Source organism: Hippopotamus amphibius, chromosome 5 (assembly GCF_030028045.1).
Source record: "Hippopotamus amphibius kiboko isolate mHipAmp2 chromosome 5, mHipAmp2.hap2, whole genome shotgun sequence".
NCBI lineage: Eukaryota > Metazoa > Chordata > Mammalia > Artiodactyla > Hippopotamidae > Hippopotamus > Hippopotamus amphibius.
Genome location: NC_080190.1, coordinates 80257128 through 80273613, shown reverse-complemented (window position 1 = coordinate 80273613; position 16486 = coordinate 80257128). Strand labels below are relative to the sequence as shown.

The 16486-nt window shown below is 38.7% G+C and overlaps 1 protein-coding gene across 2 annotated transcripts in view; it reads right to left on the bottom strand.

The window, feature by feature from the left end:
- Positions 1 to 7589, bottom strand: part of TSNAX (translin associated factor X) — a 31932-nt gene extending 24343 nt beyond the window's left edge. Inside the window, exons 1-3 of one of the 2 annotated variants that reach the window (XM_057735978.1) lie at positions 7447 to 7589; positions 6473 to 6577; positions 3746 to 3860 (exon numbers count right to left, since the gene is read on the bottom strand). In XM_057735978.1, the coding sequence (XP_057591961.1) occupies positions 3746 to 3860; positions 6473 to 6577; positions 7447 to 7501 (275 nt within the window). In that variant the 5' untranslated portion in view covers positions 7502 to 7589. Of the gene's footprint in view, positions 1 to 3745; positions 3861 to 6472; positions 6578 to 7029; positions 7198 to 7446 lie in introns of those variants that run through there. The other variant, XM_057735979.1, reaches the window with a different exon arrangement.
- Between the last annotated feature and the right edge of the window lie 8897 nt (positions 7590 to 16486).

Below are 16486 nucleotides of genomic sequence, written 5' to 3'. Positions count from 1 at the left end.
AGTCAAGATGGCTAAAACTTGCAGGGCAGAGTAACAGAGGAGGAAACTACACACAGAGTTTTAGAGATTTACGACCCACTCAAGTCTTCAGCTGAATTCTCATCAGTGCAGACGTGTGAGGAAACTAGCCAAGGCTGAAAAAAGAACCATCCTAAGTGAGCACACAAAACAATCTCCAGAGCTCACGCAAGACCAGAAATAGCTGATTCATCACTGGCAGATTGACACTACGAAAAGTATTAAAGAAAGTTCTTTAGGCAAAAGGAAAACGATACCAGATAAAAACCTGAATCTATACATAAAGGAATAAAGGACACCAGAAGTGGTAAATCTATGCAAAAATATAACTTTTTAACTTTTAAAAAAATTATATTAAGTAAAAATAATAATGTATTATGGGAATTATAAATAACATAGAAGTAGCATACATTTCAAAAGTAGCACAAAGGCCAAGCTTGTAGAGGTGAAGTGGAAAAGGAAGTATACTATTATAAGGTTCATATACTATAGGCAAAGTGATATGCAAACGGTCCTTACTTTGCACAGTATCATGTTAACTGAAATCTGTTTATATTTGTGACCTCAATTTGCAAAGTAACTATTACCACAGAACCATGCAAAGGAAAGACATGATTCTGAGATGCACAAGTTTCAGTTAACAAAGTATTGTGCAAAGTAAGGATGGCCAACTATGACAAGTAATATATTATAAACCATAAAACAACCACTATAAAAACAAAACAAAAATAGCTAATAAGCCAACAAATAAGATAAAATGGAATTATAAAAAATACTCAATCTTCACAACATTGTAAAGCAACTATACCCCAATTAAAAACTCAATCCAGAATAAGGCAAAAAAATGGAAAATGGATCACAGATTTAATTCCAACCATATCAATAATCACATTAAATATAAATGATCTAAACACCTCCATAAAAGGCAGAGACTGGATAAAATGGATAAATGGATAAGAAAGGCAAGAAATCCTCTTTAAATACAGACACAAATAGATTAAAAATAAAAGGATGAATAAAGATACACCCTGTTAACACTAATCAAAAGAAAACTAGAGTAGCTATATCAACAAAGTAGACTTCAAAACAAAGAATATTTCCAGGGATATTATCATAACAATAAATGGTTAATTCATCTAGTGAACAGAACAACCCTAAACGTTAATGTATCAAATAAAAGAGCTTAAATACATCAAGCAAAAACTGACAGAACTGCAAAAAGAAACAGACAAATACACAATTATAGTTAAGAGATTTCAACCTCTCTCAATACTTGATAGAACAAGTATACAGAAAATCAGTAATGACATAGATGACTGAATATCATCATCAGTCAACTTGACTTAATTGACATTTATAGGACACTACACCCAACAACAGCAGAATACATACACTTTTCAAGCGTACTAGGTTCAGATCGACCATGTTCTGGGCCAAAACCAAGTTTCAGTAAATTTAAAAGAATTCTGATCATAAAAAGTATGCTTGCAAAATTCCTAAATATTTGGAAACAAAATAACATCTAAACCACCAATGTGTCAAAGATGAAATCAAAATGAAAATCAGAAAGTATTTTGAACTGAATGAAAATGAAAAACATACCAAAATTTGTGGAATGCAGCTAAAATGTACTTGGAGACATAAAAGAGAAATTTATAGCACTAAACATCTATATTAGAAAAGAAGAAATAATCTCAGTTTCTTCTTTGATTTCAGCTTCCACCTTAAGAAACTCTTTAGAAAAGGAGTAAATGAATCCAAAGTAAGCAGAAAGAAGGAAATAATAGAAATCAATGTGTCAGAAAACCAAAACATACAGAATATCAATGAAATCAACATTATTCCTTTAAGATCAATAAAACCGATAAACCTCTAGCCAGACTGATCAGGAAAAAGAGGATACAAATTACCAAGTGCAGGAATGAGAGAGAGAACATTACAACAGTTTTTACAGAAATAAAAGAATAATAAAAGAACATTATGAGATGAAATGGAAAAATTCTTTAAAAGATCCAATTACCAAAGCTCACTGGTAAAGAGCTATCTACCTATATCTATTAAAGAAAATGGAAGTATAGTTAAAATATGCAATCTGCTCATTAACAGTGGTTTATCTTTATGTACTCTGGCTGATTTCTTTCATAAAGTATTTTTACTTTCTGTAGTTTATAATTTTTCTGAAGTTTACTATTTTCTCACTTTACTAATCAAAAAATGTAGGTACAATATGGACACAATTATGATAAAAAAACTGTATAAAATATGAAATCTGCTCATTGATAGTGGCTATATTAGTGTATTGTCATTGATTGACTTCTTTCATCAAGTATCTTTACTTTTCTGCTCTTCTTTATTTTTCTAAAGATTACTATTTTCTAAGTTTATTATAATGAACATTTATTATTTTTTGGTGGACAAATACAAGATGACTGTAGACAACAATATGGCTTTTTCTAAAATATTAAGTTCTGTTACAGTTACACTATTTCTTTAAACTGCAATTGTTTTAGAACTGCAATTTCTATTGAAAAAAAGTGTTCATAATTAACCAGATCAGTGTTGCTTCTCTCCATATTACAAGCTCAAGGGTGTACAAGCTATGAAAACGGGATCAAAAAACAAGCAAAAACTAATTTCTGAGTCAAATATGAAAAAGAAAAGGTTAACAGTGCCACATTCTAATAAATCTATACATGGCAAATTTGCTTCCACTTAAAGGAATAAAAATTGAAGCATTTCAGAGTTACCTTAAAAGCTGTGAGTGAACAGAATATGTCAATCATACTTTAATAATAAAAAGCTCATAAACTATATTTGGTCTTTCTTAAATACTTTATAAGATGCATAGTGGGAAGCCAATCATTGCTACCCTTTTAGAGGCATTTGGAATTGGTACTGTAACAAGAATCTCTCTCTGGGAGTTGCAGCGTGGGTGATTTCTAGCCCCATGTAGGACAGAGAAGCAAAGAAAGCTGGTCAAATGGAATATGAAGCAAACAAAGATGAGAGATGGAGATACCCAGCTGCATTCATAAAATGTTCCTGAATCTTTTATAATTCACTTCCCTCCTCTTAATTTAGGCTAATTTAAGCTGGCTTTTTTTTACTTGAAACAAAGAATTCTATTAAATATAGAGAGCCTACCTAGAAAAATACTAAAGTCCTAGAGAAAGAATGTCACAGAGCTGAAGGTAGACGAACTTTCAAAGAATTAAGCAGTCAACACCATTATATTCTGCAAATATGTAAATAGGAAAATAGTAGAAGTGTGTGTACTAGATTCAGCAATATGAAAGTAACAAGAGCAATTTTAATTCGGTGAGGCAGAAAGCCAAACTGCAATGGACTGAAAAATGAATGGGAAGATGAGTTAAGCAGAATATAACATTTATCTAATATTAAAATTTTTGCACATAACATCCAAAGAAAGCTTTAATGCTCTAATAAACCATTAAAAATTTCATATTTTCACAATCAATAGCTCTATCTTCGTAAATGATCTTAACAGAACACAAATCCCTAGCTGTTCTAAAAATAAGAATTTTTCCCTATTTTTATTAAAATGTTTATTCTTAAAATCTACCTGCTACTAACATCCTCTGATCCCAGTGTTCAAAAAGTCAGCTAGTACTGTCCACTGACTTAATGGTATGCACAAAATACAATACATATAAAACACATATAAAGCTGTATCCAACTATAACAAATTTTAAAGATATTTACTCACCTTGTAATCCGATGGAGGAGAAAAATTGTCCTTTTACTTTCAACAGTTATATCCCGACTAAGTTTCACAAGTCTCTCATATTTGTCATGCCTTGCATCAAGTTCCTGTTGAAATGCTAAGCACACATTATTATGAGCATAAGCAAGCTTATTCTACACTTGAAGCCTATCAAACAACACTGTCATTACACAGAAGAAATCATCTTATTTATTTTTCAAGTACCTGGAAATCAAAGACTCTGCTACCAACCAAGATATTCTTTCTTTAAATACAGGTATGCCTTAGCTGGATTTTACCATTCAGAGCCTCACAGTGAGATGTCTATATTGTAACAAATATCTGTTCTAATAAGCCTGAGATTGTTATCACAAAATTATCACATATAACTACCTACAGAAACCACTTTCAACTACCTCACTAAGCTACGTAAAGTTATTTTTAATTACTTTACCATATACAATATAAATATCTACAAAAAATAAACTGGAATTTTTAAATTAAGTTTATAACCCTTAATAACATCAACTTTCTGAATTCTCAAGCCTTAGTTGTTGAAATACCTATAAACCACTTACTTATCTTAATAACTACTTTATTTTAGAAGCACTGTCACTCCAAAGACCTAGTGAGTTGCTTGTCCTATTGGGAGCAAGCCACAGACATATTCTGAATACAAAATTTATTCAGAACCTGAATTAACTATTAACCAAATTAGTAGTTGACAAAGACCTAAATACATCTGGTCTTTTATGACTGAGATACTAATTAGGCTAGGATTTTTGCCTAATATTTCAAGACAATCAAATGTATTCACTATTTATTTTGACTACATTAATGACCACTGTGAGTTAGATACTACAAATACAAAATTAAATAAGACAGTTTCTATCCTCAAGCAGCTCAGTCCAGTATGAAACACAGATGTAAACAAAGAATTAAATGTGACCATGCTATAATAAATATATAGAAAAGGTTCAGTAAAGCAAGAACTACATTTTTCTTGTTAACTATCAACACATGCCAGAACACAGATGCTCAATAAATATCTCCTGACTGAATGGATGGATGTTCAATGAATGCAATGTTTGTCACCAAATTTGCTTGGGAGGAAAATTCAGAAAGCCTTCAAAGGGAAGAAGCTACTTGAGCTGAGTTTTGAAGAAAACTACAGTACACCAGGTGGGCAATGGGGGCACCAAGTTAGAAGCAATTCCGAGCTTAAAGATCCACGTGCACAAGGGCAGGTAGAAACATAAAACAGCAAAGTATGCTTGGAAACAACGAGCTCAGTACCGGGTGTGTGAGAACATAACAGTGGGTAATAATGGGTTGGCCAGAAAGTTTGTTCGGTTAATGGATACATTGTTAAGTTCTTGGTGAAAATGAAAAACGTCCTTTAATTTTACCTAAAACCGGATGAACTTTTTGGCCAAGCCAATACTTGCCCCCAATGTATCGAGAGTTTCTCCACTGAGCATACAGCTCTATCAATATGCTCTCAAGTCAATTACACTAGTTGTCTTACACCCCTGAAGATCACTGTATGTGCTGTAGTGGTTTTAAAATACGTCCACAAATTACTTGCTATTCCTCCCTTCAAAAAGTGGAACCTAATTCCCTTCCTCTTAAATATGAGGTAGAGTTTTAAAACCACCTCATTTCTAACAAATAAACCGTAGCAAAAGTGACAATGTATGATGTCCAAGATTAGGACATAAGAGAACTGTGGTCTCCTCCTCTCCTGAGATCTGGGGGAAGCCAGATACCACAATACAGGGATACTCAAGCAGTACCATGGAGGGGTCCACGTGGAAAGGAACCCAGATCTGGCTGTTGGGCAGAAGGCCTAACTTGCCAATAGCTGTGAATCCTTCGACCCAAGTCAAGCCTTCAGAGGATTGCAAGTTAGAACCAAGAGCTAACTAAGCCCCTCTTGAATTCCTGAACTACAGAAACTAAAAAGAACAGGATGCTGGGGGAATTCCCTGGCGGTCCAATGGTTAGGACTCCGTGCTTCCCCTGCAGGGGGCTTGGGTTCAATCCCTGGTCGGGGAACTAAGATCCTGCATGCCATGTGGTATGGCCAAAAAAAATAATAATAATAGGATGCTGGACAGAAAAGTTAGGTGAACTTTGTTTTCTGTTTTGTTGTGCAATGAGGAACAACTAGCTCAAGTTAATATCCTGAGAAAAGGGGATCTGTGATACATGTACGTGTATGATTCACATGTACACGAATTTCCACGCTCTGCAAAGTGCTACAGTCTAAACAAAAATACAGTCCCTGTCTTCAAAAGTCTAGCTGAGGAAACAAAACCAATACACGTTAAAAATTAAATACATATACACAGTTGATATATATATCCACACATACATATACACTTGAAATATACACCTAACGTAAGTATAAACATATACCTGATATACGCGCGCGGGCGGGCGGGGGGGGGAGGGTGTGCGCGCGCATATTTATTCATCAGGTCCACAATAAGTTTTAGTTATGTGGCATGTCTGACGTTAATTAACTACGGTTTACCTGTGAAACTGTAATAGGGAAAAAAAAGTCAAGACTTCTGTAATCTCAATTTTCATGGCAGACCTAGCACCATCACAAAGCCTCCAGAGAAATTCTCAGACACTGTTTTTCACGTGTATAACACGGCTACGTGATCCTTACAACCTCTTTAGTTCTCTTCCCTTCGCCAGCTTACACGACAGAGAACTTACATTTGAAGGCCAACATCACAGGTGAAGAGGAATTAACATCCTTCCCTTCTCTCCTCTGGTTATGTGGGAAATTGTCATGCTTCCTTTTCCTGAACCCTCCTGATCCTTACGTAGAGAAGGAGAAAAAGGTTGGACAGGGCTCTTCCATCACCAGGAGTTGACAAAACATAACACGGGCAAACCCCTTCCTTCCTTTAAAACCAGACATCCCCAGGGCCCTCGCCGCAGAGGTTTTCTCAGCAAGACGGACAGAAAAGCAGCCCTGCCTTCTTCCCCCTCGAAACCTGACGCTCCTCCAGGCCTACCCCAACGGGTTCCTTGATCTGGCACAAGGTGGGGCAATGACCGAACTAAGATTAAAAAAAAAAAAAACGCCTCGAGGATTAAGAAAGAGAGAGACGTAAATAGGGCCAACGTGGCCGAGAACATCACCAGGGCCGCCGCCTCCCCGGAGCCCGCGCGGGGAGAGGGCATCTTTAAAGAGTGGGAAGTGGAAAAGGCGACAAAAGGGCTGGATCAGATACAGAAACAACGCCCGAAGCTGTTGAGGACGCCACCTTCTTTGCTGCTCATGTCGTCACGGCCTACGGCGAGAAGAGAGGAGACTAAGCGCCTCGGGGCGAGCAAGGTGCGTACGCCGGCGGCCGAACAGCCCGCAGCGGTACCCTACGCAGCCCGCCGACGTCGACACACCGGCCGGAAGCTTCTCCCGTCGCCCTCACACACTTCCGGCCGCGTCCCAGCCCCGCCTCCGCTGGCTCCGCCCACGCGCGCGCCCAGGGGGACCTCGCGCCCGCGCGCTGTTGTCGCGCCTGCCCTGTGCTGTGCCTGAAGCCAGAAGCGACTTTACATGCTTGTCTCCATAAGCGCTCCATAAAGAAAAGACGATGCATCCCCCTGAGGGTGAGAGCAGTGTGAAGCGGGAAAGCGACAAAAGGTGTACGTGATTTTTTTTTTTTTTTCCCTCAAGGCACCTTTGGAACACCCCCGTGTCCCCTCAGCGTGGCCCCCGCCTCCCACGCGGTGCATAGTGGGGGTTGTAGTTCGCCGCTGGAGCTGGCCCTGCGGCGCCCGGGACCTGCCAGTGAGGAAGGGACCAGCGCCGCGTCTGATGTGGGATGTTCTTCTCAGGATCTTGGCGGAATCTTACAGAGTTAGGAGTCTTTCATTTTTCCATTCCTGGCGGTGACGCCAGCAGCTGCAGCTGGCGTGATGGAAATGTGCAAATCAATCAGTGGAGGGCGTGGCTGGTACTTTCTCCCGGGTCCCTCCCTCCTCCCTCCTCCCTCCTCCCTCCTCCCTCCTCCCTCCTCCCTCCTCCCTCCTCCCTCCTCCCTCCTCCCTCCTCCTCTGCCTTCTGCTGTGCTCTGCTCCCGGCTCCCCGGAGCCAGACTGCTTGCCTGCAGGGTGGTCTCGGCGGCGGAGACCACCGCCGAGTGGTTGTGTGACCTTGAGAAAGTAATTCCCCTCTAGCTCAATTTCTTCATCTGTAAAGTAGAGGTAAAGTAGGAGCCGCCTCCTAGGGTTATTTGACCATCAAATGATTTCCCACTAAGGCGCACAGAAGAAAGAGTTTTTCACACAGTAAAAGTTCAATTAAATGTTAGCTATCATACCTTTCTCCCACCGTCGCTCTCCAAAAAGAACATCCTCAAGACGGGCTACTAGCACTCCAGCATCCTCTAGATAAAACTCACGCTGAGGCTTGGTTAGTTGGGTGGCCTAGGGCTGGTTGGGAAAACAAAAATACTATATTTTATTACGTTTTCCCTAAATAGCCTCCATGTTGTAAGCACTTGTACACAATCTTTCCTCCTTGTTAATTCAGGAACAAAGGAACAAATGAAACAACTTGGCTAGAACATGGCAGTGAGTTAAAGTCCCTGACAGGCCTGTGTCATAGGAAGGTTTTTTGCTCTGGGTAAGCTGTAGGGTCTCTTCTAACTCTGGAGAAAGATGGCTTGTGAAGGACCACCCATTATATCTATGCGGCTCTTTGAATGCATGTGTTGATCAGCCAGAGTCCTCGTGGGTAAAATAGGCTCCTGAAGACCTGGGCTGAATTCTTGCTTTGCTGATGTTGGGCATGAAATTTTGAATTTGTGTGAGGTCTGACCCTGCTCACCCTTTATCCACCAGTGGTCTTCTACTCTTTTTTAATTTATGTATTATTTATTTATTTATTGGCTGTGTTGGGTCTTCGTTGCTGCACACAGGCTTTCTGTAGTTGCTGCGAGCAGGGGCTACTCTTCGTTGTGGTGCACAGGCTCCTCATTGCTGTGGCTTCTCTTGTTGCAGAGCACAGGCTCTAGGCACATGGGCTTCAGTAGTTGCGGCACATGGGCTCAATAGTTGTGGCTCACGGGCTCTAAAGCACAGGCTCAATAGATGTGGCACACGGGCTCAGTTGCTCCGGGACATGTGGGAATCTTCCTGGCCCAGGGATTGAACCCGTGTCCCCTGCATTGGCAGGCAGATTCTTAACCACTGCACCACCTAAGAAGCCCTCTTCTACTCTTTGATTAGAGGTGACCATGAAAAAAACCCACAACTTTCATATAATTGTAATCATTTTAATGTGACTCCTACATCCCAAGGAAGCCAGTAAATTAGGAATATTTTTAGAGTCAGTGCTCACTTTAACTATAGTCTGGGAAAAGGGTATTTTTCCTCACTCTACTGGTATAGCAGCTCCCCAAACCTCAAATGTCCAAAAACTGGATCTGTCATTATTTCTTTTCTTTCTCCACCCCACCACTCCTGTTCAGTTGTTCAACTTAGGCGGTGTTGCTTGAACGGCTTTTCACTGCTTTCCCGTGAGTATAAGGACTAGAACACTAAGTTTCATAACCTGTAATGACTCCTCAAAGTATCAGTACTTAATGGAGGTAAATCCCACGAACACTTTCCCAGCACTCATTTGCGTATGCACTTACCCCAGGCGTCCCAACTGTAACTAACTACGCCTTTGTGAGGAAATGCCTGTCAACCTGTGTGGCAACCTGCAGAAGGCATCTCCACCCTGACCAGCTCCTTGTTTTACTGCTTCAAATGCATACACATAGTTTTGGTATTTAGTGGAACATATTTTCTTTTGTTTTTAAGGGAAAGCTACCACCCTAAGGTGGGAGGGGAAAGTAAAGATTTTCAGTAAGATTCCACAATGCAATGGTGTTCTTTCCTCCTCAAGTTGCACTCTAATTGCCCACATTTGACTGTCCATAAAGCTCTATGCCTCTCAAGCACACCTGTTTTTATCCAGTCTATAAATTCTCACATTTGTCACTTTTACAGAAGTCAGGTACTATAATTAGTTTTGGTTATTTAAAAAAGCATATAATCAAGTAAGAGAAGAAATATAGGTCCTCAAGAGATTTTATGCTTTAGCATTTACCTTATTATGTACTTATTAAACTGGGGGCGGGGAGTTGGGGGAGACAGGGAATCATGAGAAATTGCCAGAACCTCGAGTGACCATTTCTAAAATGATAACTGTAATATGTAACCACTACCTGTAGGGTCTGAAGTGGTATTGTGAACTACACACATACCATTTCACAACTTTCTGTTTTAAGCACTGCTAGGATACAGTAGGAGAAAACCGATGTTCAAGGTCTTTATCAGAGAAGGAAGCTGGTATTTGAGAGAGTAAAAGGGGTTGGACAAAACCACAGTGAGATACCACTTCACATCCCACTAGGATGGCTAAAATAAAACATAACAAAATAACAAGTGTTAGTGGGGATAAGGAGAAATTGAAACTCTCATATGTTGCTGGTAGGAATGTAAGGTGGTACCGTCACTGTAGAAGACAGTTTGGCAGTCTCAAAAAGTTAAACATGGAATTTTCATGTGACCCAATAATTCTACGTCTAGGTGTCTGCTGTGTACACAAATGTTCATAGCACTATTCACAATAACCGAAAGGTGGAAACCACCCAGATGTCCATCAGCAGATGACTGGATAAACAAAATATGGTATATCCATACAATGGAATATTATTTGGCAACAAAGAGAAAAGAAATACTATCCATGATACAATATGGATGCATTATACTAAGTGAAAGAAGTCGGTCACAAAAGACCACATATATGATTCCATTTATTTGTAATGTTTAGAATAGACAAATCCATAGAGACAAAAAGATTCATTACTTAGGCTCAGAGCAATGGGGCACAGAGGATAGAAGGGTGATGGCTAAAGGGTATTGGGTTTCTTTTTGAGGTGATGAAGATGTTCTAAAATTGACTGATGATGGTTGCACAGATCTGTGAATATAGTAAAAACTACTGAATTGGATGAACTGTAAATAGGTGAATTATATCTCAATAAAGCTGTTAAAATTTTTTTTAAAGAGTGAAGGGAAACAATCTTTTCAAATCTTGTAAATATATACATGTAGGTATGTAGACATACTTCAATGTTATTAGGGAAAGGCATGAAGCAAAATAGCTTAATTTTTAATGATCTATAATAAAATATATATGAAGCATTTTTCCTTTACAGATTAGATAATCTTCAACAAGTATTTCCGTGCATAGCTTATGCCTGGCAATTTGATTTGTGCCATTAAGGACACAACTATTTTCTTATTTATTCAACAAATATTTATTGAGCACCTGCCATGTTCTAGGTGATCCCTGATCTTATAAAAGTTTATTTTATAGTGAGAGGAGACAGATGAAGAACAAAATAAATAAGTAAAGTATTTGGCATTAGAAAGTGATCATTGCTATAAAGAAAAATAGGACTTCCCTGGTGGCGCGGTGGTTAAATATCCACCTGCCAATGAAGGGGACGAGGGTTCAATGTCCAGTCTAGGAAGATCCCACATGCCACAGAGCAACTAAGCCCGTGCGCCACAACTATTAAGCCTGTGCTCTAGAGCCCACATGCCGCAACTACTGAGCCTGTGTGCTGCAAGTACTGAAGCCCGCATGCCTCAAGCCCATGCTCTGAAACAAGAGAAGCCACCGCAGTGAGAAGCCCGGGCGCCATTACAAAGAGTAGCCCCCACTTGCCGCAACTAGAGAAAGTCCACGCACAGCAACAAAGACCCAACACAGCCAAAAAAAAAATTAATTAGTAAAGAAAGTGAAGGAAAGAAAAAGAGGTGAAGGGTGGGGTTTCCTGAGGTGATGGTAAGAGTTGTAGTTGAGAGAGGATGGTCAGAAAAGGCCTTCCTGGGAAATGGACATGTGGCCATAGATCTGAAGGAGGAACAACTGGTCCATGCAAATATCTGCAAATATCTGTATTTGCCCTGCCCTGTGTGCCAGTAATTCCCCCCTTTCCCTCCTATGTATACTTTTTCATTTGTTTGTTTTCTTCTGCATCATTCCTATCACCATACACACTTGCTGTCATATAGCATGTAACACATCATACACGTTCAATATTTGTTGAATGAATGAGCAAGTGCTATGCAACTACATTATCTCCACCTGTAGATCATCTTTTAATTTTGTTATAGTAACTGGTTGAATGGAAGTTTAAAAATTTTTTAAAGGTTATTTTTCATCTTTTTAAAAAAAATTTATTCATTCATTCGTTTGTTCATTTATTTAGGCTGCTCCCAGTGTTAGTTGTGGCACGCAGGCTCTTAGTTGCGGCATGAGGACTCCTAGTTGCGGCATGCAGACTTCTTAGTTGCGGGATGCATGTGGGATCTAGTTCCCTGTCCAGGGATCAGACCCAGGCCCCCTGCATTGGGAGCCTGGAGTCTTACCCACTGGACCACTAGGGAAGCTCCCTAAATTTTTTTTTTAATAAATTTATTTATTTATTTATTTAATTTATTTATTGGCTGCGTTGGGTCTTCGTTGCTGCACACGGGCTTTCTCTAGTTGCTGCAAACAGGGGCTACTCTTCATTGTGGTACGCAGGCTCCTCATTGTAGTGGCTTCTCTTGTTGTGGAGCACAGGCCCTAAGTACATGGGCTTCAATAATTGCGGCACATGGGCTCAAAAGTTGTGGCTCACGGGCTCTAGAGCACATGTTCAATAGTTGTGGCACATGGGCTTAGTTGCTCCATGGCATGTGGAATCTTCCCAGAGCAGGGCTCGAACCCGTGTCCCCTGCATTGGCAGGTGGATTCTTTACCACTGCTCCACCTAGGAAGTCCCCCTAAATTTTTAATATAGTCAAATGTATCAATTTTTTCTTTCAGATTTGTATATTGGATGCCTTGTTTAATAAAGCTTTTCCTACATCAGGTTATAAAAATATCCCTGTATATTTTCTTGTAAAAGTATAAAACTTGCATTTTCCGTTTAGGTTTTTAATCTACTGGGAATCAATGTATAGACTGATAAATGATTATCTCATGATCATGTATTTAGTATTTTACCATTTCTCCACTGACTTAGAACACCACGGTGGTTATATATCAAGATTCCATATAGGCCTCTGTCTGTCTCTAGGTTTCTTATTCTGTTCCACTGCTCTGTTTGTTTACATACGGATAGCCCATTCTCTTAATTACTATGGTTTTGAACTATGGCTGGATCTCAGGAAGGCCAAGCTCGCTTAACCTCCTCTCCGTACAGTATTTTTCATAGTTTTTGCAATTGGCCTTTACTCTTTCATATCACTTTTAACAATTTTTAAAATTGAGATATAATTCATATACTATAAAATTCACCCTTTTAAAAGTGTGAAGTTCAGTGATTTTTAGTATATTCACAAGGTTGTACATCATCATCTCTATTTAATTCCAAAACATTTTCACTACCCCAAAAGGAAACCCAAGCCCATTTGCAGTCATTTCCCATCCTCCCTTCTCAGCCCCTGGCAAGCACTAATCTATTTTCTGTCTCTGTAGATTTGCCTAGTCTGGACATTTCATACAAATGGAATCATATAACACAGGGCCTTTCATGTCTAGCTTCTCTTCACATGGCACAAATTCATCTACCTCGTAGCATACATCAGTACGTCATTCCTTTTCATGGCTAAATAATATTCCATTGTAAAGATATACTATGTTTTGTTTATCCATCAGTTAATAGACATGTAGGTTGTTTCCACTTTTTGGCTATCCTGGGTAATACTGCTGTGAACATTTGCCTACAAGTCTGTGTGTGAACACATACTTTCAGTTCTCTTGGGTATACACCTAGGAGCAGAACTGCTAGGTTGTATGGTTCCTATCCATTTTGGAATTGGCTTTCCAGAGTCTATGAAAAACCTTGTCAACCTATTAATTAAAATGGACTGAATGTATAGAGTAATTGGGGGAGAATTTATGGCAATGAGTTTTCTATTAGCTCTGTAAGCTATGAGAATCACTCCTGATTTATTCCTTTTAAGTCCTTCATAAGTAAAATTTCACTTAACTTTGATTAGATTTACTCCTAAGTTCATTATACTTTTTATTAGCTTTATGCTATGAACTTTACAGTTTTTTTAAGTACTGAGTGGGATCTTTATTTTTTTTTACATATTAAATTGTTATCTAACTAGTAGATAGATATTATTTTGAGCTAGCAAAGCCTGAATACTGTCTGTGTAGTTATCTTGTCAATATCGTGTGTAGTATGCACAAAGATACACTTTTAAGAAGCTTAAGATATTATAGCTGTAGTATAGTTATAACGGGGGAAAAATGAGTGTCTGACAATAAATGAGTGACTAGAGTGGGTATTTGGAAATGATATTAAGATTTTGTAACACAGAGAAGTGTATGATTAGTTAAGTGAAAAAAAGTTGAATTTAGTTTGATCACAACTAGGTATACAAAATACACAGAAAAACATATTAATGTCTTTTGCTCACATATGTGTGATGAGTTAGAGACAAAGTTAATGGGAATATATTTTGGAGCCACTCCTCTAGAAAGTGCTTTGGCAATCTGTACTAAGATTTTTAAAAATGATGTGGAGAGGGGCTTCCTAGGTGGCTCAGTGGTTAAGAATCCACCTGCCAATGCAGGGGACATGGGTTCGATCCCTGCTCCAGGAAGATCCCACATGCCATGGAGCAACTAAGTCCATGCACCACAACTATTGAGCCTGTGCTCTAGAGCCCGTGAGCCACAACTATTGAGCCCATGTGCTGCAACTACTGAAGCCCATGCACCTAGAGCCTGTGCTCTGCAGCAAGAGAAGCCACAGTAATGAGAAGCCCGCGCACCACAACAAAGAGTAGCCCCCACTCACCGCAACTAAAGAAAGCCTGTGCACAGCAAAAAAGACCCAACACAGCCAATAAAATAAATTTTTTAAAAATAAATAAATAAATAAAAATGATGTGGAGAAAAGGAAGTCCTTATACACTGTTGGTGGGAATGTAAACTGGTGCAGCCACTACAGAAAACAGTATGGAGGGTCCTCAAAAAACTAAAAATAGAACCACCATATGATCCAGCAATTTCATCCCTGGGTATATATCCGAAGAAAACAAAAACACTAATTCAAAAAGATACATACACCCCAATGTTCATAGCAGCGTTATCTACAATAGCCAAGATACAGAAGCAACTCAAAAGTCCGTCAACACAGAATATAGATGAATGGATGAAGAAGATGTGATATAATGGAATACACTCGGCCATAAAAAAGAATGAAATTTTGCTACTTGCAACAACATGGATGGATTTGGAGGGTATTATGCTAAGTGAAATAAGTCATACGGAGAAAGACAAATACTGTATGTTGTCACATAGGTGAAATCTGAAAAAGAAATGAATATAACAAAATAGAAACAGACTCACAGATACAGAGAACAAAATATTTAACTGAGTCACTTTGCTGTACACTTGAAACTAACGCAACGTTGTAAATTAATTATACCTCAATTAAAAAAAACTATTGGTTAGCAGTGGGGAGAGAGAGAGTGGGGGGGCAAGATAAGGGGAGGGGATTAAGAGTACAAACTACTATGTATAAAATACATAAGCTACAAGGATATATTGTGCAGCACTGAGAAATATAGCCATTATTTTATAATAACTTTAAATGGAGTATAATTTATAAACATATTGAATCGCTGTGTTGTACACCTGAAACTAATATGATATTGTAAATCAATTATACCTCAATTAAAAAAAAAGACTTTTAAAAATGTTTGTATCAGTTGACCTAGCAATTCTAAATTTTTGAAATTTACCCTAGGCAGCTATTCAGAAATGTAGACAAAGACTTAGATATGAATTCAACATGCTAGAGACTAGCAAAATTTGGAAACAATTTTCTGTATAAGAATAGGCAAGTTTAAGTTGTGTAAATTATGACGCATCCATCTTAAGGGTAATTATGTAACCATTATAAACACCTTTGACAAAAATACTTCAGTATTTTTCTCATGCAGTTACAATATACTACTTTTGTCAGGGCCTGAAATTTTACCTTACTTATAAGCTAAGTTAGCCTTTTACTATTTCATGGATGCCAGCATTACTTCTATAAGATAAAAGAAAATACAGGTTTTAAAGTTTGTTGTAAAGACTGAGGCAAATATATCTCAGTGTTAAATGTGAGGTTTTTTTCTGAATGATATGATTATGGGAAGTTGCATGTTCATTTTCCAAACTGTTTATGGCGAATATACATTATATTTATAATAAGGGAGAATACGTTATATTTTAAAAGTATTAACAGTATTTGTCTTCAAATGTTGGTATGTGGAGATGTTTTTCTCTTCTCTCTGAATATTTCAAATTTTCTATAACAAGTCATTGCTTCACGTAAAATGGATGCAATGAACTTGTATTCCTTTGTTCTGCATAGCATCCCTTGCACGCATTACCCTTTCACACTCTAGTCGTAAACTGCCCCTCCAGCACTTCCGGTGTGGCTGGTATTTGGAGGATCTTCAACGCTCCAAGCGTAGGTTTTGCTGGTCAAGCAGTGATAGTAACGGGAGGAAAGCACTCGTGGAAGGAGACTCCCACCTGGCCCTTGGGGGCTCTTCAGACCACTAAACCAATGGTTCTCAACAAAAGATGATTTTCCTCCTAGGGGACATTTGGCAATCCCTGGAGACCTTTTTGGTTGTCACAGTTGGGGGGTG